Source organism: Monodon monoceros, unplaced genomic scaffold (genome assembly GCF_005190385.1).
Source record: "Monodon monoceros isolate NGI ecotype Baffin Bay Population unplaced genomic scaffold, NGI_Narwhal_1 Super_Scaffold_15, whole genome shotgun sequence".
Lineage (NCBI taxonomy): Eukaryota > Metazoa > Chordata > Mammalia > Artiodactyla > Monodontidae > Monodon > Monodon monoceros.
The window spans coordinates 39,432,680-39,459,498 of NW_021703771.1; the positions used below are offsets into that span (position 1 = coordinate 39,432,680).

Consider the following 26,819-nt stretch of genomic DNA (forward strand, 5'->3'; position numbering starts at 1 on the left):
CACAAAAGGGAAAAATACACCTAAAAGGCAGCCTAAGGTGTCGGTATGGAATGGAGAGGGAGGACTGGTCCCACATCATCTTTGCATTGGTGATGATGACGACTGGGTAATTAAATGGATATCTTTTTATATCATCAGATGGCCAAGCATCAGTCATCCCTGGACTTGACAGAGTAGGTGGGAAACAGTATGGTAATATTGCTCCTCCCCCAGAACTACACCAGGATAGTTGTCACAGGTCAATGGTGTTGTCAGCATCGTCATTCTTAGGCTGAAGTGATATTCATGGCTGGGAGTAAATGTTAGGGATAAGAAGAAACTCAGGGATGGGGTGGGAATGTCTGCTCTGTTTCTTATATTTGGTAATAAAAGAAAAGCTGAAAGTTTAATGATTCCATTTCAGATTCACAAATTAAGTGTGAATTCTTACAATAGTTTCTGCTATTGCCCAAAATATCTAGCATGTATCTTTCTTCTCCATAGGTCAGAATACCCAAGGTGTCATCAAATCAGAAACATCAAGTGGTCAGGCACCCAGAAAGATTCCCAACAGCCCTGAAAAAATGATTTATATGCTTAAACCCTTCCTATGACCATGCAGTCATTTCTCCACAAGGCATCTTTATACAATCCTAATTATGTTTGGACATGGGTCCTTAAATAGGGTTCTGACTTTGATTGCTTCTTCCCCTCTCTTGTCCATCTCAAAGAGAAGGTTAGGGTGTAACTATTTTTCAAAAGCTTTCTAGGTGATCCTAATACATGCTTAACTTTATCTGATTCTCTATGGAGGGAACGGTCTTAATGTTTCTATATTTCAGCATGATATTTGAAAAGGTCTCTCTTGACATCCTTACAGTGAAGGTAAAGAAGATATCACAATTAAGTAGAATTGAAACTGATTGTATCAACATCAGCCAGGAAGGAGGTTTCAAGTAATATGCACATGGCTCCATTTTGGATCCCTTCCTCCAAAATACTTTTTATCAGTGACCAATACACGTTAATAACAACAACTTATATTAATTGAGCATTCACAATAAAACAAGCACTGCTGCAAGCACTTTACAATAATTAACTGATTTAGTAATTGTAACAATATCATGAGGTAGGGACTATTCTTAATTCCCATTGTGCAAATGGGAATGGCTCAGAGAGGTGAAGTAATTTGTCCAAGGTCACTCAGCTAGTAGGTGGTGGTTTTGAACTCAGGCAGTCTGGCTCAAGAGGCCATGGTCTTCTCCACTGTGCTACTTCACTGATGGAAATAAGAAGGTACACTGGTTGAGAGGGCAGGTCACCTTTATGTGACATTCTTTTATTGTCTTTATAGCACTTAATACAACCTGACAAGAACTTATTTGTTTACTTATTTATTGCCTATCCTCCCTCTCCAACCCAACTAGAATATAAGGCCCATGACAAAGGAACCTTGTCTGTTTTATTCACTGCTCTATTCTCAGGGACTGACACAGTGGCTGGCGTGTCCTTGATTAAGATTTGTTGAAAACCATCCCACATTTGAAGTTACTGAATTCCAATTACATTAAATGTTTGTCCACACTGCCTAAAAATACAATGCTTAGAAATAAGTTTGTGACGAACATTAAAGGCACATTTTGTATGGGATCTCACACTTTCCAGAGAATTTTATATTCTTGCATTTGATCACAGTGGCCTGATGGCAGTATTCTCCCATCTTAAAGGTGAGGAAGCAGAATCAAAGAGTTTAAAGGACTTGCCTAAAATTAGATAGCAAATTGTGTCAGAGCTCAGCTCGCTAGATGTCTAGTTTGAAAATATTTCTACTACCATCTTCTGCTACAGAGTTAAAACCAAGTTGGAACTGGATGATCTTTACAGAAATAGATGAAAGAAATTTAAACCCTTCAACTACTTTCCTACTTCAGAAAGGCGAAACAACCACACATATTTTTATAGCTAGCTAAGAATACTATACAATGCTTACAATTTTTTGAACTTATCCACTGTCTTCTTAGACATGCTTAAAAAAAAAAAAAGAAACAAGAGAAAGAACATGGTTTTCAGATGCATTTGCTGACATTACCTTTACAGGGTCCCAGTAGCCAAATGAGCTTATATACTTGTAGGTAAAGCTGAGCATTTTCTGGGCAAGGCGGGACGATATTGGATAACATTTCTCGAAAATGCTTGCACGATTCTCCACCAGTGGTTTCAGTTTCATATTCAATATGTATTGTACAATGTGGGTTTTCCGAGCTCCATTAATGAGAATTACTGGTATCAAAAGCTTCTCAAATTCTTCCTAATGAAAAAAAATCATAAAACCAAATATTTTTAGTGGGAAGGAGGCTGGCAGTATTTAGTTACAGCACATGGACATTGCTAGTAACTGATTACTTCAGTCTAGAGAACAAATATTTTTCAGCTTCCAAGTAACTGCAGGTTGGCAGCTAAAACTTTGACCCTATGTGGCTTCCATGTTGCCCTTGATTTATTAACTGGTTTTTATAATTGTAAATGGTGCTGACGAAAGGGACCTAACCCCTAAAAATATACATTTCTTTTGAAATGTTAAAAAGAAACCAAGGCATAAACCAAATTGCTTTTGTTTCATTCTCAAACGTTATTTTTTGAATTATGAAAAATGAAAAAGTAATAACCTGTATTATTTGTAAATTATTCGTATCTGCTTCAAATTTTTCTCCCAGTTCACCTCTCAGGCGTTCGAGCGCATCAATTTCCTGCTCTTCATCTTCCTCACTCATCACTTCCTCATCTTTTGGAAATTCATCAAGGATGTTGTCAATATCATCTTCCTCATCTTCAGGTTCTTCCTCGCTCGTGTCTTCATCTTGTCTAACAGTCTAAGGAAGAAAATATTCCCTTTTACTATACGTATAAAATATGGAACAAATGACACTGCTAACTAATCATCTGGGATATTTTGGAATAAGCGGGTATTGGTTAGTATGGCATGCAATGTTCATCAACTGATAGAGTAAAATTTCAAATATCTGGCACCCAAGAAATTTAATGCCTTCAAGACTCTAATACCACGGTGATCCCATAACTAAATACCTAGACAAGATATTAACTGCTAATATTTAATGCTATAGTTGTCAGAACATTACCTGTTTCTCATGGTCTTCAGTAACAATATTTAATGCAACTCAAAGAGTATATAAAACACTCCCTAGCTGTGTTAGCTTGGACAAAACCAGTTTCCTCGTCTGTAAAATAGGAGTAAGGAAAGTACCTCCCTCACATGGTTGTTGGTAGTGCTAAAATAAGTTAATACATGCAAAGCCCTCAGAAAACTGTCTGGTACATGGTAAGCATGCAAATGATAGCTGTTATTCCTATTATTATGCTGTTATAGTTATTATTGTCATTTTGTATAAAGCACTGTTCTAATAGAATAGTACACGCCCCTGAGGAGGCTGCAGCTTATCTGAGGAAACCAGAATTAACACATAAATGATCACTGAAGACCACGACAGGATACTGATACTAAGTGGTGTTGTATAGGCTCGAAGTGCTACAGTCCAGTTTGCGTAACACTGAACCCTGTCCTACTGATCCTCCTGCACTGCCTCTATGCACGTCGCCCAGAAGTATCCCTTGTCCCGGATGGAGCACTGCCTTCCCGTCGGAAACCCAGGAGTTATCTTGACTCCTCGCTCTCCATTATTGCACATCCAGTTTCTAAGAACAGGAATCCTAAATAATACTTAAGACTCTCTCCTACTTTCTAGTCCTGCCCTACTGTTTGCCCTCTCATTACCTCTTGCCTGCACACTTCTGATTAGCTCGCTATTTCCTGATCTTTCTAACTGATTAGACCCTGGTGCCTTTAAAGGCGCCTGGAGCTAGGATTTGGACTTGCAGGTGCCGGGAGGAAGAAGAGAGGACAAAGGGCCCTTCCCTGTTCTGTGCCCAGGCTCCTCTTTCCCCGGAAGGAGTTCGGTGTTGGAACTATGTTTCTCAGTTCTTATTCTTTTTTATTTGAATTTTGAAGCCATTTGGTTCTCTTACTACTTTTTCCTTTTTCTTATATTTTGACAATTTTTTAGTTTGAGATTTGATTTGCTAACGATCACTGGAGGCATGGTGGGATGAGTCCACACTACGAGCTGCAGACATCTTAGTTTCAGATGAACTTTTGCTCACCTCTCCAGCTCTATTTAATAGCTCTTCCAACTTGTTTTTTAATTTAAAAAATTAAACTATATAAGTTTAACAAGAAACTTTCAATTAATTTAAATGCCATATTCTAGTTTCCATGAACTTTTTTTTGCTCTCTGGTTTTTCATACCATCCTGTTTTTGTTTTATGGATACAAGTTCTTGAATTATTTAAGGCAAATTGGAATTTTTTAAATGTTTAATATATTTCCTGTATTGTCTATTTGTTTTAGAGTCAATTATTCTGTTTGTTCATCTTGGTTCTTCCTTGTATTGATAATTTCAAATATATGGCAATCCTTGGTTGTCTATTCATTTTTATGAATGAAGGACTAAACTGATTAATTCAGGGCAACTGTAAGCTCTGGGTATGTGAGCAGGACAGGTTGTATCATGCTTCCATTTAAGATGTGAGGATGAGAAGAGGCAGGCAGGCTGGATCTTGTCCCAGATGATGAAGAGTACCAACCAACATTCTGTGGACCTAGAATTTTCTAGACAGATTAATTACTTTAGAAATTATTTACTTTTTTCTTCATGGGGACAAATGTCACTGTTACATAAGGAGCTGGTGGGATCAACCTTAAAAAATTTTTCTGCAATTTACCCTCTTGGACTTTCTAGATAATCAAATATGTGCAAATATTAAATTTTGTTCTTACTTTTCAATATGTATGCTGTTTCTTTTTCTGATCACGTTGCTGTGGCTAGTTCCTTTAAATTTTTTAAAAGGTTAATAGCCTAAAAATCTTCATAGAAGACCATCTGAGAGACCCACAGGTTAATTCTTTTTAGAGAAAAAGGTTTTAGTTTTCTGTAAGTGGCATTTTGGTCCTCTGGAACAGTGCTGCTTTTTTTTCTTATATCTAGTATCTTTCAGTACTTATGTTAGGAGATACATGTTCTAAAATTCATCGTCTCAGAGATCTGCCTCCAGTATGAAGGAATAAGTTCATTTAGCCTCTAGCAGATAATAACCATAAGCCATGGACAACACATACACACACATTTTTTTCCCCTCTCTCTTGCTCCAGAGGGCTTCTGGAGAGTGAACAAAGGCAGATTTTGTAGAGTAGTCAAAATTTGGAGGGAGCGATAGGCTTAGGGTCAGTTCTCTTATTCTGTGCATTTGCGTGGAAGGCAGCCTCCATTAGAGTGGTGGTGGCAGAGGGGGACTAAAACTCTGATAGAAAGCTCTGTCTTTTGTCACCTACAAATTGGCACTTGCCCTCTACCTCTATAAGAATTAAATTATGAGCTGCTGCAGCTGCTGACCTTCAACAGCCCTGGAAAGAAGTTCAGGATGGATCAGAAATCAGGCACTCTGTGCTCTAGAAAAAACTGGCAGAACAGGTCTTCAGATAGTTAGATATTTTCAGGAGATGATTTTATGAGCCCAATTCTTGCATCTCCTCATATCTAGAAAAGTGATAAAATCCTTCACGGCTACTCCTGGCATTCTCCTGCATGTGGCTACGCTACACTTGGTAAAAGGGACCCAGGCACCAGAGAAAGAGCTAGTGTACAGGACGAGGGCAAAGATTCTGGAGCTAGGGGTAAGAGTAGAAGCAAGGCCTCCAAGGAATTGGAAGATATGCATTGTGAATCTGTATGAAGCCACTGGTTTACAGAATATTCTTCAGTCACATTTGGAGACTAAAATTCCACATGATGGCGACATTTTCCTATAAAATTAATGGAAGTAGTCACCTTGAGACTTTGAAGTGATTTCTAATGTTAAAAGTGTTTTATTTGTTGCTAAAAAGTCAGACAGCAAAGGCAATAATGTTAAGGCTGAGAAGACAAACCTGGGAAGGGCTTTATCTGCATATGGTTCCCTAACTGCTTGGGAAAAAGGTGAGTCAAGAAACTGCATGTTTCTGTACAGAGAGGCAGATGATGAGAAGACCCCTGGTTCTGTGCATGAAAGCAAAGCCCCAAGGTCCATGTGGAGTCAGGATGGATTCAACTCAGGTTGTCACATTAACTGATTATAACAATTGTACTAAGTGATCCTTGAGATGCTGCACTGTGTTTAGTCTTTCCTTGTCTGAGGCAGTAGCAGTGCATATAAAATTCCCATCAAAAAAGTTAAAAAAAAAATACATAGTTTTAATCTCAGAAGATCTCATTAAAATATCTCAGGAATTGTCTTCCAAAAGTCAGTTTGTATAAATTAATTGTGGGAGATACATAGCCAATTTTTATAAAAGATTAAGTCTCAGAAGAGCTAACTTACAAAATCTTAGTTTGTTTATAAGACAGAATATTTTATCTGAGGTGCTTGGCTGTAGCATTTGGGTCAGCTAGGTCAACTGGGGACTAGCTCCTCTCTAAACAAAATGAAATCCACAATCTTCAAGGTTTATCTTTTCAAAAAATCAGCCGATGGAAAAGAGGAGCTGTATTGAACATCCTGCACAGTATGTGACTCTGAGCGTCTACAGGCTCTGCCCCATTCCATTCTTTATCTCGAGGTAAGCTATATTTTAGCCCCAGCACAACTTCACAGGCTCTCTGTCTAGACCTTATACCCAAGCTCCCAGCCTATCTCCCTGTAGCATGAGCTGAAGTGTGAAAAGCACAAATGAAAATCCACAAGAAGCATAGTTTAATGTAGTATTATTATATTTTGTATTAGATTATTTAAACATCTTGGTTTTCTTTCTTTTAAAATTTTTGTTTTTCTGATTATAAAAGTAATAAAAGTTCATTGTAAACAGTTATAGAATACCAAAAAGTGTAAAGAAAATAAAAATGATATATAATCTCAGAACTTGTACATAAACTCTATATCTCCATCAAGACTTCTATGCATCTTTTTGATGCTGAACATCACTAATTATTAGAGAAATGCAAATCAAAACTACAATGAGGTATCACTTCACACGGGTCAGAATGGCCATTTTCAAAAAGTCTTTGAACAATAAATACTGGAGAGGGTGTGGAGAAAAGGGAACCCTCCTACACTGTTGGTGGGAGTGTAAATTGATTCAGCCACCATGGAGGAGAGTATGGCGTTTCCTTAAAAACACTAAAAATAGAGCTACCTTATGATCCAGCAATCCCACTCCAGGCTATATTTCTGGAGAAAACCATAATTTGAAAAGATACATGCACCCCAATGTTCACTGCAGCACTATTTACAATAGCCAGGTCATGGAAGCAACCTAAATGCCCATCGACAGATGAATGGATAAAGATGTGATACATATATATTAAATAGAATATTAGCCATAAAAAGGAATGAAACTGAGTTATTTGTAGTGAGGTGGATGGACCTAGAGTCTCTCATACAGAGTGAAGTAACTCAAAAGAGAAAAACAAATACCGTATGGTAACACATATATATGGAATCTAAAAAAAAAAAAAAAAAAGGTTCTGAAGAACCTAGGAGCAGGACAGGAATGAAGACGCAGACATAGAGAATGGACCTGAGGACACGGGGAGGGGGAAGGGTAAGCTGAGACGAAGTGAGAGAGTGGCATGGACATATATACACTACCAAATGTAAAATAGATAGCTAGTGGGAAGCAGCCGCATAGCACAGGGAGATCAGCTCGGTGCTTTGTGACCACCTAGAGGGGTGGGATAGGGAGGGTGGGAGGGAGATGCAAGAGGGAGGGGATATGGGGATATATGTATACGTATAGCTGATTCACTTTGTTATACAGCAGCAACTAACACAACAATGTAAAGCAATTGTACTCTAATAAAGACGTTTAAAAAAAAAAAGAAAAAAAAGAGAGTAGCAGAAAAACAAAAACAACAAAAAACAAAACAAAAAAGGAACGAAATTGGGTCATTTGTAGAGACGTGGATGGACCTAGAGATTATCATACTAAGTGAAGTAAATCAGGCAGAGAAAGACAAATATAAGATATCACTTATATGTGGAATCTAAAAAAAAATACAAACGAGCTTCTTTACAAAACAGACACAGACTCACAGATTTAGAAAACAAACTTATGGTTACCAAAGGAGAAAGGTGCAGGGGAAGGATAAATTAGGAGGTTGGGATTAACAGACATACACTGCTATATATAAAATAGATAATCAACAAGGACCTTCTGTATAGCACAGGGGACTCTACTCAATACTCTGTAATAACCTATATGGGAAAAGAATCTGAAAAAGAATAGATATATGTATATGTATAACAATCACTTTGCTATACACCTGAAACTAATATAACATTGTAAATCAACTATACTCCAACGTAAAATAAAAATTAAAAAAAAGACTTCTATGCATCTTTTTATTTTACATTGCTGAGATTTTATATATGTGTAAAATATATATGTTTTAAATATGTGTGTCCTTTTCTTTTGCAAAAAGCAATTTTATTTACTTACCTCCTCTCCTTTCCTTTTTTTCTCTCTCTCTACTATAAGTTCAGCCCTTCTTTTAGAAATCATGTCATCCTGTTAAAGAAAGAGACATTAAAAAATATTAATGGATAATAATAAAATTACTTTTTAAAAAATATTTATTTTATTTATTTTTGGCTGCATTGGGTCTTCGTTGCTGCATGCAGGCTTTCTCTAGTTGCAGCGAGCTACTCTTTGTTGCAGTGCACAGGCTTCTCATTGCAGTGGCTTCTCTTGTTGCGGACCATCGTCTCTAGGTGCACCGGCTCAGTAGTTGTGGCTCACGGGCTCAGTAGTTGTGGCACATGGGCTTAGTTGCTCTGTCACATGTGGGATCTTCCTGGACCAGGGCTCAAACCCGTGTCCCCTGCATTGGCAGGCAGATTCCCAACCACTGCGCCACCAGGGAAGCACTAAAATCACTTTCCATATATTAATTTTTTTTCCCAAAGGGGAATAATATTTGGGTAGAAGGATACTTTCCAGAAAAGCATGTGATAGTGGTAATTATGTCACTTTCATCTTTGGACCTCTGGACCTCTTGATCAGCTACTTCCCTCCAGAGGGATAAATGGTACTTGGGATCAGTCACTTTTTCTATAAACTTTAGAATTCCTTTTCAAAATGGATTACTTATTTGTTTCCTTTGGTGGAGAGGTGGATTTTGTACATGGAGAAACAGGGAAATACTTAGAGGCTATTTGTTGAAAATGTTTGATAATCTTTCATCATATTATTAAGATGTAATTGCCTAAAGAATCCATGCGAGAAAAGCACATGTACTTTGGATGCATTCACACATATGGTGTATAAGTAGTCCTCCAGTCCTTCTAGGGGTCTCTAAATCTAATGCAATGAATAGGTCCTTTGATATGACCTTAAGGTTTGCATGAAAACTAACCAGCACCCCTTGGGTTTGGGGGCTCATTGGCTCAGGACTCTTGAAACTGGAGTCCCCTTAAATACTGGGACTTTGATATGAGCTTAAGGTTTGCATGAAAACTAACCAGCACCCCTTGGGTTTGGGGGCTCATTGGCTCAGGACTCTTGAAACTGGAGTCCCCTTAAATACTGGGAGATCAGAGAAGTGCCTTAAAGACATGCCCTGGGGGCTCCGGTCTAGGCCATCAGGACTGTGCTCCTTTTATCTGACAATTACTGAGTATACATTTCAGATAATTTATGATTTGTTGACATTCAAGAAATATTTGTAGATAGAATTCTAAAACTGAATTGAATCAAATTAATATAGTTCATGAGCCCCAGAGAGATTCTGTAGCTTTTCAGAGGGTAAGAGTTATAAAAACTCTAATTTCCTTTTTTAAAACCAGAGTTTTACCATAGGTGCTTTAACTGTAGAGTTATGAAAATACAGTCTCCTTTGTGTTTTCATAACATATAAGGAAACCACTGTATATACCAAAAAGAAATGCAAAGTATGTATAATAAAGCACACACATATTATGAGTCTGTTTTTCCTCTGATCCTTTCACTCAAATAAGTAGTGGTCAGTGAAGTTTAACTAATTATTGCATGTCTGCCAGATGCCATCACTGTTCTGAGCACAGCACATGTATATTCTTTCATTTTCTGCTCAAAATACACTGCAAGGCAGACAGCATTATCCCACTTTATAGATGAGTTAATAAAGTCAGAAAGTTTAATTCACATAGTATAACACAGCTAGTGTGAGGATGGTGTAAGAAACTCCCAGATAAGGGTATGAAAAAGCACATTGTATGATGGAGCTGTAAGGAGGGTTTGTATTTGTTCCAACTGAGAAATAAAGTTAGAAAGAGGGTTTGGAACAGGATTGGGAGGGCTTTAAATGCCAGACTGAGGAGTTCAGATCTTAACAGAGTGACTTGATCAAAACAGAGTTTTAGGAAGATCAGGTGGCCCGAAGGGCCCAGATATGAAGTCTGGTAGGACAATTAGGAGGTCATCGTAGGAGTGCTGGGTGTGAGGTGAAAAGAATCTGAACCAGGGCAGAGCTGTGGGTATGAGAAGAAAGGTGTAAATCTGCTCTTTCCTGTTCCATATCCCTAAAATCCTCAGGGCATATGATGTCTAGGCTGGGGCTTGATTGCTTTAGAGCTGCTCCGTCCAGTATGGCAGCTACAAGTCACTTGCAGCTCTATTAAAATTAAATAAAATTAAACATTTGATTTCTCAGCCTCACCAACTAAATACATTTCAACTGCTTAATAGCCACATGTGTGGCTAGTGGCTGCTGTATTGGACAGTGAAGATACAGAACATTTCCATCAGCACAGAGAGTTCTCTGAGAACACTGGTCTAAATGTGCCAGATCCCACAAGGAGGTAACATGCAGCTGTGCTTTGGGATGCCCTCTTCTTTCTTTTCCATTCTTATGTTTATAGAGCCTCTTGCCTGGCAGACACTCTGGCCCACTTTCTTCAGAGATCAGCAGCAGAAAAGGGAAGGATGTCATGTAGAATGGTGTGAAGCTTGGTGTCTTGCCACACCTCTCTCCTGACTTCCACAGTTCTTGGATGGCTGAGAGATTGGCTTTGATTTTGTGTGGGACAGGGATGGCCTGGGACATGTAATCTTAGTGTGGTGCAGCAAAGGGATGGATGGCAAGATGGATAGAGGGATTTCCTCTGGCAAGATGAAAAGATGAAAAGAACTTGACAACTGTGTCTGAGCAGTGACAGAGGAACTTCATGGTTTTAACACTTTGTTTATAATTTAATAAGTATCGAGTTGTGATAAGGTATTCAGTAATTTAAGTCACAGTAGCTCAAAATTGGAACTAACTGATTAGCTCTCTGACACTAAAGAGAGCTTTCTTCCATACTCTCCCTGCCAAATGTCCACTCAGTCTACGCTTATCTATCGACAAGTGGCTCACTGCCTTCGGTCTTTGTTCTTTTTGGAAAGTCTTACTAATAATGAAATACATCTCCCTGTACCTTCCTCCTACCAATGGTGCTTCTTTCCCCTGTGGCCACATGGAACAATGACATACTCTCTTCAGTATAAAAGACCGTCACATAATTTAACACAGTTCTCATGTCCCATCTTGGTCTTCCTAGTTCCAGATTTGAAAGCCCTATTCTTTCTACTCAACCCAGATCTATAAATGTGTCCTTTCAAGACATGTCATACATATGGAATGAATCATAGAGTATGTACTATTTTCTTTGCCTGGCTTCATTTACTCAGTATAATGATTTTGGTAGTCATCCATATTGTAGGGGGTATCAATAGTACATTCATTAAAAGTACTGAATACTACTCCATTATATGAATATACTATTTATTTATTTATTTTTCCAGCTTTATAAAATTGTAAGTTAAAGTGTATGTCATGAAGATTTGATACATATACATTGTGAAAGGACTTCTCCCATTTACTTAATGAACACATCCGTCACCTCACATATTTATCTTGTGTGTGTGACAACATTTAAGTTCTACTCTTTTGCCAAATTTCAATTATACAGTAGTACAGTATTACCAACTATAGTCATCATGTCATACATTAGCTCCTTAGGTCTTATTCATCTTATAGCTGAACTTTTGTACCATTTTATCAACTTCTCCCCATTTCCCACACCTCCCAGCCCATGACAACCACTTTTCTAGTCTGTTTCTATGAGTTTGATTTGGTTTTAGATTCCACATAACAAGTGATACCATGCAGTATTTGTCTATCTCTGCCTGGCTTATTTAACTTAGCATAATGCCCTAAAGGTCCATCCATGTTGTTGCAAACATCAGGATTTCCTTCTTTCCCATGGCTAAACAACATTCCTGTGTATGTGTGTGTGTGTGTGTGTGTGTGTGTGTATACACACACCACTTCTTTATCCATTCACCTGTTGGCAGACACAGGTTGTTTCCACACCTTGGCTATTGTGAATAATGCTGCTATGAACATGGGAGGAGAGATATCTCTTTGAGATAATGACTTTGTTTCCTTTGGATATATATACCCAGAAGTGGGATTCCTGGATCATATGGTAATTCTATTTTTTAATTACTTGTGGAACCTCCATACTGATTTCCACAATGGCTGTACTAGTTGACATTCCTACCAACAGTACACAAGCGCTCCTTTTTCTCCGCCTCCTCACCAGCATTTATCTCTTGTCTTTTCGATTTTAGATACCCTAACAGGTGTGAGAGGTGATATCTCATTGTGGTTTTGATTTGCATTTATCTGATGATTAGTGATGTTGAGCACCTTTTCATGTACCTGTTGTCATTTGTATGCCTTCTTTGGAAGAATATCTATTCAGTTCATCTGCCATTTTAAAAAATTGGATTTTTTTTGATACTGGGTTGTATGAGTTCTTTATATATTTTGGATTTTAATCCTTTATCAGATATATGATTTACAAATACCTTTTCCCATTCCCTAGACTGCCTTTTTATCTTGTTGATGGTTTCTTTTGCTGGGCAGAAAATTTTTTAGTTTGATGTAGTCCCGCTTATTTAGTTTTGCTTTTGGTGTCAAATCAAAAAAAAAAACCATCATTGCCAAGATTGATGTCAAGAAGCTTATCCCCCTTTCTTATAGGAGTTTTAGGGTTTCAGGGCTTGTGTTTCAAGTCTTTGATCCATTTTGAGTAGATTTTTGGGTATGGTGTAAGAAAGGTGTTCAGTTTTATTCTTCTGCAGCAGGCTATACAGTTTTCCCAGCATCATTTATTGAAGAAACTATCTTTTCCCCATTGTACATCCTTGGCTAGTTTGTCATAAATTAACTGGCAATATATGCATGGGATTATTTCTGTGCTTTCTATTCTGTTAAACTGATTTATGTGTCTACAGTCTGCTATTGTACTGAATTTTTCAGTTCGGTTATTGTATTCTTCAGCTCTGTGACTTCTGTTTGGTACTTTCTTATATCTTCTATCTCTTGAAAATTTCACTTTGCTTATGCATTGTTCTCCTGACGTTGGTGAGCATCCTTATGACTATTAGTTTAAACCCTTTATCAGATAAATCACTTATCTTTGTTTCAGTAAGGTGTGTTTCTGGCATTTTATCTTGTTCCTCCGTTTGGAACATATTCCTCTGTTTTTTCATTTTCTTTGACTCTATGTGTTGGTCTCTGCCCATTAGATAAAATAGCCACCTCTCCCTGTCTTGACAGGGTGGTCTTGTGTGGAAGATGAACACAGCTCAGGCTGGCCCCCGCTCTTGGCCATCTCTTAAGCCTTTGTACTTGTTTAAGCCACTTTATTTGTTTTTAGTGGCTCCCAGTAGTTGAGGGGGTACCGTGACCTATCAGTGTCCCAAATGGGAGGATCACAGTCAGCATAGGCTGATTGGATGCTAGACACTCAAGCAGCAGTTGTTTTAATGTAGGTAATGTGGGTATTTTCTCATTTGCCCAATGTGTAGGAGTCACTCAGCTAATTTCTGGATTTCTTTCAGAGTGGATTGAGTTCAGGAGGCTCCTATGTTGCCACCTTGGGCTGGAAGCCAAGGGACCCTATCTGGATATTTACCACATTTTGTTTATCCATTCGTCAGTTGATGGACATTGAACTGTTTCTACTTTTTGGCTATTATGAATAATGCAGATGAACTGAATAGATATTCTTCCAAAGAAGGCATACAAATGACAACAGGTACATGAAAAGGTGCTCAACATCACTAACATGTGGTTCCATACAAATTTTTACATGGACATGTTTTCATTTCTGTTAGATAGGTTCCTAGGAGTGAAATTGCTAGGTTCTCTATGACACTTTTGAACATTTTATGGAAACTTCTCAGACTACAGTTCAAGAAAAGATGTTGTAAGCTAATACCTGGATTTGTTGTACTACAGGCTAAAACGGCCTTGATGGATGGTGTCACCATTCCAGGAGCTAGTGAAAAAGTCAATGAAAATTTTAATTCTTTGTGTTTCAAGGTCTGCTCCACTTGCTGCCTCTTCAACTGTGCTCCAGTGTCTGGTATAAGGATACTTTGGTGCTACCACTATCTTTAATTTTACTTGCCTTGGAGTGAGAAACATTAACATGTAGATAATCATACAGCCCTCAAATAATTCTTAACTCTTTAATTATAAATTGTCTTAATATTTGATGAAAATGTTTTCATACTGAATGTGGTATTAAAATCAGAAAACTACATTTTTGTAAAGACCACTTTATAAACCAGATAAATGCTGAACACATTTACTCTCATGCTTTTTTTTTAACAGATACATACCTTGATTTTTGCTTTCATTTCTTTGATGAGTTTTTTCCTTTCTAATTTCTTCTTTTGTTTCACTTTCCACTTTCCAATTTGGGTAGGAAGGAGGCGATCAGAAACATCTTGATAATCAACTTGTATAAAAACAGCAGCATCTGGGAAAAACCCATATTCCCCCAGAAACTGGACCTCATCAGGATATTGTGGGAAACCATCTAATATAAAACCTGTGGAACTAGGTGGAAATTTCATAACTTACTTTATTGGCTTAAAATATTATAACTATTGATTTAAAAATGAAAAAAGTACTGATAACTTTCAACTTTACATAAGACACCCAATGAATAACCAGTTTCCTATAGTACCTTTTAATTTTTTAATATTTCTACATGCTGTTTCTTCTCCCAAATGTACTGAGTTGGATTAAAATGATAATATTTTATACTTATATTTATAGTATAAAAGTACTGTCAATCAGTTTATAGACAATTACTATTAATTAGAAGCCTACTAAAAGTTGTGAGAAGATCACAGGGAAAGAGAAAATAAGTTCTCTGCTTGGGACAAGTGACCAGCCTAATGAATGTGTCACCGTTTACATAAAGAGTTTACTTGGCTGCTCTCTACCCCTTTATTGAGAATCCTTACCCTTTAGTCATTTTTCTTCTAATGATGTTTCTTTTCATGGGAAAGTTCATAACCCTCTTCCCTGGCTCCCTTTGTAACCAGCGACAATTATTAATGTTGTCTTGGCTCATGTGTAAGATGATCGTATTCAGACAGGATCATCAAACTTGCTCAAGTATGATGAAACTTTAAGAATCATGAAAATAACTTGGAATGTTAACACATTTTCATTAGGGAGTATTTATAAAAACAATCAGGCTTGGTGAACCTGGCTTGGTTTAGTTGAGAGGTTTAATATTGGTCCCTTTTTGAATGAAAGTTTATCTCGTTTATCTAAGATTTGGTTTAACTATTTATATTTAAATATACGTTCTCTTCTTCAAAGGAATAGGACTTTCATGAACATTTGACAGTTTCAGCTCTTAACTATCACTTAGAAATGTTGTTTTCTTTCTAATTAAGTGGGCAAATTTACATATATTGGCCGTAAGATATGTGTTTTCTTTAGAGGTGCCTTCAGCAAAGTCTCTTCTGTTCTAGCTGTTACTTCTTTGTCAATTACATCTAAATCTTTTACCCCTACACCCAAACTTTCTTCTGAGTTTTGATTTAGAATTTTCAACAAGCTGCAAGAATTTTCAACAAACAAGTTTCTCCATCTGAATGCCCTTCAGGAATTATATATGCATCATACTGTCAAAAAATCACGCTCACTGTTACCCTTCCACACAGCTCTTCCTCTGACTCACTAGTATCCAGGTGTCAAACTTCAGAGACATCCTTCAACTCCCTCTTGCTTCTCACATACAAAACCGAAGTAATGTAACTAATGTAATTAGTTACATTAGGTCTCTAGGACAGATGCCTTTTTAAAACATGTTTTTTCCTGATTATAAAAGCAATAAATCTCACTACAGAAAAATCAGAAATAAAGTGATGAAAAAAGGACAAAATTATCTGCAACCTCATATCCAAGAGGTTACTGACATTTTGTTTTGTTTCTTTCTAGTTGGTTCTTCATTTGTTCAACTTTCTATCATATTATAAATAACTTTGTATCCTTTTTTAACATAACCGTTGTATAATAAAATTTCTTATGCTATTACAGTCTTCATTGTAATAAGTTTTAATGTAGTGCTAATGTTCAGCTATTTTATTTAGGCTATTACAATTTCATTTTTACTTTTCTTCAATCCATACGCTTTTCTTTTGTTTTTGTTTTTAAATGTATGTGAGGTCAGGAGCTAAGTTAATGAAGAAAAACCCATGACTATGTTGCTGCCAGCAACATGCCTAAGTTTACTACGACTATTGATCTAATTTAGGGAACAAGAAATTAAAATTAAAGTGACTAATAATCCCACTACTTGGTTAGGCCAGGGACTAAGTGAAAGAGAGTGACCAGAGGAGGACTGGGACCTGCCAGTTATTTGAATTCTCTAATGATATAGTTTTTTTATCTCCAGAATGAGAAAATAAACTTTCTGTCCCAGAGGGAAGTTGTAAGGATTAAGGAAATTAATATGAATAAAATATAGGAGAACAGTATCTGGCACACAGTAAGTTCCATATAAGTGTTTGCTATTATCAGTACTGTAAGTATCATTTCACTTTCTTCTGGTGGATACCGAGGTAAGAGATTCTGGTTAGGAAATCGAGGTGAAGCCTTAAACTCTGGTGGCCTGGAATTCTTAGTTTGTCCTGTATGGCGTCAGGCTTGTTCCTGGCTGTTGGTAAAGGGATGAGACTATGGACAGCTATTTAGTGGTGTGAACAACCACTGCAACAAAAACAAAGAGCGTTGCTCATCAACCAGTTATACAGGGGTTAAGTCACAACCCACCGCAGTCACCTACGGACAGCTACCCTGAAAAGAATTCAGGATGAAAAAACAGGATGAGGCACTTTGTCCTTTGGACAAACAGGCCCCTAGATAGTTAAATGCATATCTCAGGAAGAATTTCAATGACCCCAGATTCTTGCATTTTCCCATACATAGAAAAGCACTAAAATCATTAACTTGGGATATCTGTTCTTCGTGATTAGCAGCAATCTTTTACCAAGATATATGCTTAACTACATGTATATCCTAGCCAAGAAATTCATACATGTCTACTGGCTCCTCCCCTACCTCTTTGGAACAGGTCTTCAGAGCTATCTCCCAGGCTATATTCCTCAGTAAGACCCTGAATAAAATTTAAACTCACAACCCTCAGGTTGTGCGTTATTCTTTGAGTTGACAGTGGAATTAACTAATTGTTAAAAGACTACAAGGCAAAGAGTCTGGTATGTCATGAGTGTACACAGGTTTAGAATATGGATCCTTAATCACAACTACACATTATAATCCCCTGGGGAGCTCCAATGCCCAGGCCCCAACCTCACACCTCTAAAGATTTTGGTTCAATTATTTTGGGGTGGGGTCCCTGGCATCAGTATTTTTAAAATAATCCTCTAGATGTTTTTTTAAAATTTATTTATTTATTTAGTTACTTTTGGCTGCATTGGGTCTTCGTTGCTGCATGCCAGCTTTCTCCAGTTGCGGCAAGCAAGGGCTACTCTTTGTTGTGGTGCGCGGGCTTCTCATTGCGGTGGCTTCTCTTGTTGTGGAGCACGGGCTCTAGGCGCACAGGCTTCAGTAGCTGTAGTTTGTGGCCTCTAGAGCACAGGCTCAATAGTTGTGGCGCACGGGCTTAGTTGCTCCGCGGCTGTGGGATCTTCCTGGACCAGGGCTCCTGGACCAGTGTCCCCTGCATTGGCAGGCAGATTCTTAACTACTGCGCCACCAGGGAAGTCCCTAAATAATCCCCTAGATGTTTTTAATGTGTGGAATCACTAGTTTACATGAGAGTAAAGGAGAAAATTCTTAAATTTATGTTGGATTACTTTTTTAACTTTTAAGAATAAATCAAATAAAAGTCAATAAATGTATAAAAGCCTGTATAAATTAAGATACCGTATCGGTTCCTTAAACCACCACTCAGAGAGAATTGCTTCAAGGATTTCGGGAGGCAATGGCTCATTTTCTGTTAGATTTAATCTGATTGCTTCTTCTTCTTCTGTAAGCTGTACTTCCTGAGGCTACAAACAAAAATCAGAAAACAAAACAAAAATTTAAAACTGTATATTAATAAATAATACTATGTTACATAGTTGATTAGGATAAGAACTGTTTTTCTCAGGTCAGTTTTTTCAAAAATATTTATGTATTTATTTATTTTGGCTGTGCTGGGTCTTAGTTGCAGTACACGGGGTCTTCGTTGCAGCATGAGGACTCTTAGTTGCAGCACGCATGCAGGATCTAGTTCCCTGACCAGGGATCGCACCTGGGCCCCCTGCACTGGGAGCACGGTGTCTTAACCACTGGACCACCAGGGAAGTCCCTCAGGTCATTTTTTATACTCTTGCTCATAAACATTTAAAAATCTGAGCTCTTTTCTTTAAACCAATATTTAATATGGTTTTAAATATTAAATGATAATTACTATTGCTAAGAGGAGTTACTAGCAATTAGCATGACTGATTTTCATACATGGTCTCAGGATACCTGTCTCATTATTTTTACTAAAACCTTGTTCAGTCTATACCACACACCTATAAAGCTTAACTGATTTTTGTCGTCTATCTTATAATTATTCAACCTAGATCCTGATTAAAGGATGGGCCAGGCAGGCAGTCATCTGGAGGATAATCTGTACCTGCATCCATTTATAGGAAATCATTTGAGAAGAAAAGGGTCCAGCTATATCAGAAATGGTTAAAAAGTGAGTTAGAATTAAGAACTTTCTCTTTACACCTCCAGATAGAAAACACCTAAGAGATATATACAAACTTTCTTATGAGGCATCATTAGAAATTAATATTTTGAGATCTCCACTGGCGCTGGGACAGATTTTTTATGACATTAAATAGAAAACGGAGAACACAATAATGGAAAACCTTACAGTCTAGGTCAGACATATCAAATAGCATAGTCCCAAATAAATGCTATATAACACTCTTGTCAGGAAAAGCTTTTCTGTTTTTTATTGGAGTCATGTAAAACTCAGTATTTTATATTCTAGATGAGCAGTAAGATCTGTATTTAACATATGGGGAGGATGATTCTTAAATGATTTTTATGGGCTATTTTTTTCTTCTTAGAAACTTTATAGAGTTTGTTTCTTTTTTTTAACATCTTTATTGGAGTATAATTGCTTTACAATGGTATGTTAGTTTCTGCTGTATAACAAAGTGAATCAGCTTATATTCTTCTCCCCCAAAGTAACACCAGTAAGCACAGTTATCTGCAAGGAGAGTATTAATATTCCTACCAGCTTCTTTGTATTTTCTTCCTCAATTGTAACATTGGCCTGAATTGCAAGCTCTTCAAGTTCTTGTTTTGCAAATTGTTCATCCTCAGAATCGTCCTCAAATTTAGGTCCAACTTTCTTCTCAGTTTTAAGCATTAATTTTTCTTGAAGAAATTCTTCAAACTGGATATGAAAAATGCCCAATTCTTCTGCCAACTGTCTTCCACATACAGTTTTGCCAGAGCCATGGGGGCCCAAAAGGCATATTCTTAATGGAGGAGCCTGCCACAGGGGGTGGGTCAGGGGGTTGTAGGATAGAAGGAGAGTGAAGAAAAGGAAGCTTTGAGAATTTAGAAAACGTAAGGCTTATTACTAACTGCCCTCCCTAAGACTGAATTATCCCTTCACAAACTCAAGGATGTTTCAGCATTAGGATACCAATTAACATGATTCATTGCATCAACCATGGTCCTCAGGGATCATCAACAACCATAGAGAATCTTGATATCAAGTGCCAAAAGGCATTTAATAAAATTAAATTAATTTTGTTCCTTTAAAAAAGTTTTAATTAAGGAAGAATGGAAAGGCACTTTCTTAGCATGATAAAAACAACAACAACAACAACAAAACCTCTCTACCAGACAAAAAGTCCATTGATACTGGAACACTAGGGGTCCCTTCATTAACTCCTGTAATCTCTGTATTGGAGATAGGGAAGCCCCAAAACCAGAGAACCCACAGAGATCCAGATGTATGGATTGTCCATTGATGCTCAAATTGTCGAGAACAACGGTGAGAGTAGGGATGGAGGAGCAGGGAAATCTTTTGTGAATGTGGGGAAATGACCATGATATTGGTAGGTGACGGCAAGGAGGAGTGGGAGATGGTGATATATCTGGATGGAATAAGCCTCCAAGGGGCTGGCAGTAACGGACTTCGAGTAGCAGAGGGAAGCAAGGAGCACAGTCTCATCACCTTCTGTCCTTGTGAAGGAAAGGTTCAGAGAAGAGTTTAAAGGTGCAAGTATACCAGAGAAATACAGGGGAAAGACGAGTCAGGTATCTTGAGGAATAGGGAAATTTAAAAAAAAGAAAGAAACTTAAGAGATTTAAGAAGATAGCAAGTCCACAAAAGAATATCTGAAAACAGAAATATCAGAGAAAAGAAAGAGATCTTAGAGATTAAAAATGTGACTGCTGAAGTAAAAAGTTCAGTAGTACTGTGAAATTCTAAGATTCCCTAGCATGAAAAACACATGACTTCAGATTAAACATATACCATGTGTCCAGTGCAATGAATAAAAAAGATTCTGGACAATTTTAAAAACACAAGATAATGAAAAGAAGCTCTTAAAAGCTTTCAAATATTTAAAAAATGAAGCTGACTTACAAAGAAATTAAAATCAGCCTAGTGACACTGGATGCTACCTCACAATAAAGCAATACCTTTAATATTCTAAAAAGGAATGATTTTCAACCTAAACTCTATGTCCATACTAATTGTTAAACATATGAGAACCAAATGATGACATTTTCAGATATGAAGAAAGTTAGTTGAAAATGTGTTTCAGCAAAACAAGGGTTTGAAAAACCCACAAAAGCAAGAGGAAGACATGATGTAAATATCTGTTGACTTTGCCACCCAGCATTTATTCACTCTTCTTCTGTTAACCACATCTGGATTCCCCCCAGGAGACCACCCTTCATCCCTCTCAGTTTATGTGCTTCCAGTGGAACTGATTCCATCGTTAGTTAAAGAATTGGGCATGACATTAAAAGATGCTCAACATCACTAATCATCAAGGAAATGCAAATCAAGACCACAGTGAGATATCACCTCACACTTGTCAGAATGGCTATTGCCAAAAAGACAGGAAACAAGTGTTGGCAAGGATGTGCACTGTTGGTGGGAATGTAAATTGGTGTAGCCACTATGGAAAACAGCATGGAGGTTCCTCAAAAAACTAAAAATAGAACTTTCTTGTGATTCAGCAATTCCACTTCTGGGTATTTATACGAAGGAAATGAAAACACTAATTAGAAAATATATATGTACCACTATGCATTTCTTTGCAGCGTTTATTTGCAATAAACAAGATATGGAAGCAACCTAAGTGTCCATCGATAGATGAATGGTTAAAAAAGATGTGGTACACACATGCACACATAATGGAATATTACTCAGCCATAAAAAAGCCATAAAAAAGCCAAAAAAAAGCCATAAAAAAGCCACACATAATGGAATATTACTCAGCCATTTGTGACAACACTGCTGGACATAGATGGTATTATGCTAAGTGAAATAAGTCAGGCAGAGACAGACAAATGCTGTATGATTTCACTTATATGTGGAATCTAAAAATCAAAACAAACAAACATAACAAAACAGAAACAGACTCATAGACATACAGAACAAACTGGTGGTTGCCAGAGGGGAAGGTGGGTAGGGAGATGGGCAAAACAGGTGAAGGGGATTAAAAGGTACAAACTTTCAGCTATAAAATAAATATGTCCAGGTTGGCTGTACAGCATAGGGAATATAGTAAACAATATTGTAATAACTTTATATGGTAACAGATGGTTACTAGACTTAACTTGGTGATCATTTCACAATATACGTAAATGTAAAACCACTATGTTGTACACCTGAAACTGATATAATATTGTATGTCAATAAAAAAAGAACTGGTCATGTGATAAGATTTAAGTCAGTTGATGAATCACTTGAGAAAAATAATGAAAAAGAGAATGGTGAATGGTGAAAATAGAGTGGTATGAAATTATGTAGGTGCAGTCTCACACCATACTTTTGAATCACATTTTAAATCCCTCAGTGATGAAACTGCTGAAGTGACACCTCACTCATCCACAGGCTAAACCTCTGGCAGACAGAGCTGTGTGGAATTCAGAGTGGATAAGTAGCTAGGAAGTGAAGGGATGTAGATACATGACAATTTGCAGAAAAAGTGTGGACTCACCATTAAGATTTCAGGCTTTTGTCCACAGGGTTACGAGTAAAACAAGTCAATAGATCGCAAGTAGTGAAACAGACTAAGAGGAAAACAACACACCAAAAGAAGACAAAAGGCCACATTCCTAAGTGACTCCCATCACCAGCAGGGCCAGGGCACAACCATCGGCATATTTCAGTCATCCCTATGGGACGATTTAGGTCCATGAAAATGGCCCAAATTATCCAGAAGAGTTTAAATTGTGTTTTATAAGTTCTGTTTAACAAGGCATTAACATTACTGAAAGTTATGACAGTATATTGTGATTTATATATTTTGATCTTGTAGTCCCATTCTAAGGAATTATACTAATAAAATAATTAAGAGAAACGAAGGATCATATGCCCAAAGATTTCCTAAGTACTATTTCATATCCACAATGGCAAACTCACACTATAAAAATTACTGTGAAAAAATGTCTAACAAGAAATTAGATGTTAAAATGGTATGTCAAAATGATTAGGCAATAAAATAAATCCAATACATTTACACACAGTAAATTCAGCTGTGACTTTCTACTTCAGGTAAAAAGATACCATGTGTTGGTCTGACACAGGCATTACTGAAGAAATCCAAATAGATAATTAGATTATGTTATATTCCAAAAAGTTGTTCTTGGAACCTAGATATTTCCATACCATTATATTAGATTGGGGACTTCACTACTGAGTAAAATGGTGGAGGTTGGTAATAAGTCCCTAAAAAAGTACGCAGGAGCGATTGTCAGGATGCGAATATCGTTTTCACCTTTAATGGTTCATCATGAGCCACATACTCTTCAGGTTGCTCCAAAAACTTTTCTTTAGCCTCAGGACTTGAAAAGTAATAGATCTTTTCTCGATATTTAGCTGCTTCTTCTGTGCTGCCTGGTTGTAGGATGAAGTTTTCTTTGAGAGCCACTGGACAAAAGTGCTTTGTATCTCCCAAATGCCTTCTCTTCTCTTTAATTCTATCTTCATTCTAGAAATATTATTCAAAGTTTGGAGAACACTATTAATGTATTATTCATGTAATACTAAAGAGGGAATTATAAAAAATGCAACTTGAATAGTATTTAATCCGTAACAATATCCATTTAAAACAATCCACAAAAGACCAGTTCTTATACTATTTAAATTAATCAAAAAATCAGGTTCTCATATCCCTCTGAGTTCACATCCCAAGCGTCTTTATTTTATAAAGAAAATGAAGCAGCACTGAGAATGAAGGCATCCCCAGCCCTCTACAGACAAATGTGTAATAAAAACACCTATTATGTGCTGGTGCAGGGTCACTGTGAGGTCAGTTTCTAAAATAAAATTATTTCCAAGAAGTAAAAGCTGAGTCAGGGCCGCAACTTCTTACCCATTGAAAATGAAATGGGAGATGCCTCAGGATTTGCTTTGTTTCCTACTCAGTGGCTATATATCAAATAATTTGGAACTATTTTATTTTGTTCAATTGGAAATGTGTAATATATTTTATTTGTGATAGATGAAGAAACTGTGTGTAAAGTCCCTTAAGGACTCTTGCAATTTATTTAAAGCAAAGTACATTTAAAAAATAATTTTCTGTGTTGTACAATACATGCTTGCTGTAAAAACATTCAAAACTTATCACAATGCATAGAGTGAACATTTCCTCTCACCTTCTTCCTTACAATACTATATTGACACTCAGTAGTTTTATGTGTATCCTTCCAGACCTCTTTTTCTAAGTTTATCCTACACATCTATATACAAAAATAGACACAAATTTAGGCACAAATACATTATTTTTAAAAGTACCAATGAAATAATACTTTACATGATTATTCTACAACACACCTCTTCCCCCCTCCCCCCAAGCAAGATATAATAAACAACTTCCTGTAAAGGAGCAAAAATAAGACTAATCTCTACTTTTCTTGTGTCATTCTTGTTCAATTTTTGTGTCAGGGTTATGCAAGGTTCAAAATGAGCTGGAAAGTACTGATGTTTTTCTATGATGTGGAAGATTTAAATAACATAGGACTTACCTAATCAACAAGAACTGTCCTATAACGCCCTACAATTTTTTTGTTTGTTCAGCTTTTATCTTTCACCCTAAGCAAATTTTAATAATTCGTATTTTGAAAATGCTTTTCATTTTGACTTAAACATTTATTAAAGTTGTAATTTAAAACAACCGTCTTTTAAAATCTGATTATATACCCCTTTCTATCTCAAATGTTATCTACTGCTCCTTCTTTTTACCTCATTCTACTTGCCAGAAGTTTGTCTATTTTATTGCTCTTGTCAGTGAACCAACTCTTCATTGTTTTTGAAGTTAGGCCTACTGGTTTTATTTTCCTATTTCATTAACTTTTGCCTTTAATCTCCTTTCTACTTTCTTTTGGTTTATTTTGTTATGCTTTTTCCTAGGTTCTTGAGCTGGATGCTTAATTTCTCCAGTCTTTCTTGTTTTTCAATAAATGCACCTAAAGTAAGGTTTCCAGACTTAGCAAATGAAAATGAAGGCTCCCCAGTTATATTTGAATTTCAGTTTAAAAAAATGTGAGGTAGATGAGTGGTGGGTGACAAGGTTGGGGGGTCTTTTTGGAGCAAGGGAATCTGGGAAGATGGTGATCTACAGACTCTGTCTTCCCTTCTCTGCCACCTCCTCAGTGGTAAATAGCTGCTGGGGCAGGTGGCTGGTAACCATGGACATGAGGGGAGACAACTGTACAACACTCTTTACCGCTATGAGGGGGACGGGTACCTGGAGACAAACAACAGAGGGACAAGAGCATTAAGACGCCAAGTCTTCGGAGGAATTTTGCCTGTAGAAATCTGTGGATTTCCTGGGAGAATGTTAGCATCAACAACTACCACCCAGGAGTGTCTGTGGTCTCTGTGGCCTGCAAGAGACCAAGAAGGAGCTGTATGGGCGGGAGGAGTCCTCCCTGACCCTGCTTCTGGGTAAGTATGAGGAATCCAGGTAGCTGAGCTTGTCTCAGGCCTCAGCAACAAAATAGGTGACCTATCTGCTGCTATGCTCCTGACCGATGGGGAGAAAAGTCACTTTGCCTTTCATAATTTTTGAGAATGTTGTCACCTAAAGCACTCCAGCAACAGTCCTGAACTCCACTGAGCCAAAAAAAAGAAAAAAAAAAGAAACAAAGAAACAAAACAACCATCCTTCTCAGGAAGCCTGGCACACACTGCGAGATTAGTCAGATCAAACAGACCACAAAACTCTGCAACACAGGCAGGGAAGAAACCCAATCTCAGAGTAGAAAAATGATGGAGACATTTACAGAGATTCATGTAAACACTAGAAAGAGTTCATGAGCACCAATAAAATATGTAAATGAGCTGAGGAAGAGAGTGAGCACTTGTGGTGGAATCTGGCCCCCAAAGATCCCCAGAACCTGTGACTATGTTATCGTATGTGCGTGATTAAGTTAAGGATATTGAGATGGGAGGATCATGCAGGTGGGTCCAATGTAATCACAGGGTCTTTATAAGAAGGATGCAAGAAGGTCAAAGGCAGAAGGAGATGAGATGATGGACAGTAGAGGTTGAAGTGATGAGTTTTGAAGATAGGGAAGAGGCCATGAATCAAAGAATGCAGATGACCTCCAGAAACTGGGAAAGATAGGGAAAGGCTTCTCCTCTAGAGGAAGGAACATAGCCAACACTGATTTTAGCCCTCTAAGATTCATTTCAAAATACTGTGAGAACTGTACAATAATTTGGTTATTTTAAGCCACCAACTTTGTAGCAATTTGGTACAGCAGGAATAGGAAACTAATACTCCACTCTAGAGACCCCAATGAATGTCTTAAATTAGAAGGCTGAGTCTACACATGTTTGAACAAACTCTACAAATGTAAGAACAAAAAAGTAAGAGATGGAAAATTTGAGGGAAAAGATAAAATATTTGGAGGATAGATCCAAGAGACCTAACTGGTATTAGGTATTGTGGAAGGAAAAAATGGAAGAGATGGAGGAGAGGCAAGAATTAATTTGCCACAAGTAGAGAAAGAAATAACCTCAGATTTAAACACATGCCAAGTGCAGGCAGAACTGATAAGGAAAAACAAACACCTGGACACACCTTGATGCAATTTCTGATCTCTGAAGCAACATTAGAACTGTTGTTTCTTTTTCTATTTGTGTGGCAAAAGCGAAATATCTTTGCTGTTGATCTTTCTTATTGTAAA

The 26,819-nt window shown here is 37.3% G+C and overlaps 1 protein-coding gene across 1 annotated transcript in view; it reads right to left on the reverse strand.

Moving 5' to 3' along the window:
- Window positions 1–26,819, reverse strand: part of AK9 (adenylate kinase 9) — a 120,848-nt gene that overhangs the window by 15,919 nt on the left and 78,110 nt on the right. The window contains exons 23-29 of the mRNA XM_029223713.1: window positions 23,402–23,614; window positions 19,666–19,926; window positions 18,309–18,433; window positions 14,741–14,960; window positions 8,525–8,593; window positions 2,646–2,849; window positions 2,069–2,287 (exon numbers count right to left, since the gene is read on the reverse strand). Coding sequence (XP_029079546.1) covers window positions 2,069–2,287; window positions 2,646–2,849; window positions 8,525–8,593; window positions 14,741–14,960; window positions 18,309–18,433; window positions 19,666–19,926; window positions 23,402–23,614 — 1,311 coding nt within the window. The remainder of the gene's footprint in view (window positions 1–2,068; window positions 2,288–2,645; window positions 2,850–8,524; window positions 8,594–14,740; window positions 14,961–18,308; window positions 18,434–19,665; window positions 19,927–23,401; window positions 23,615–26,819) is intronic.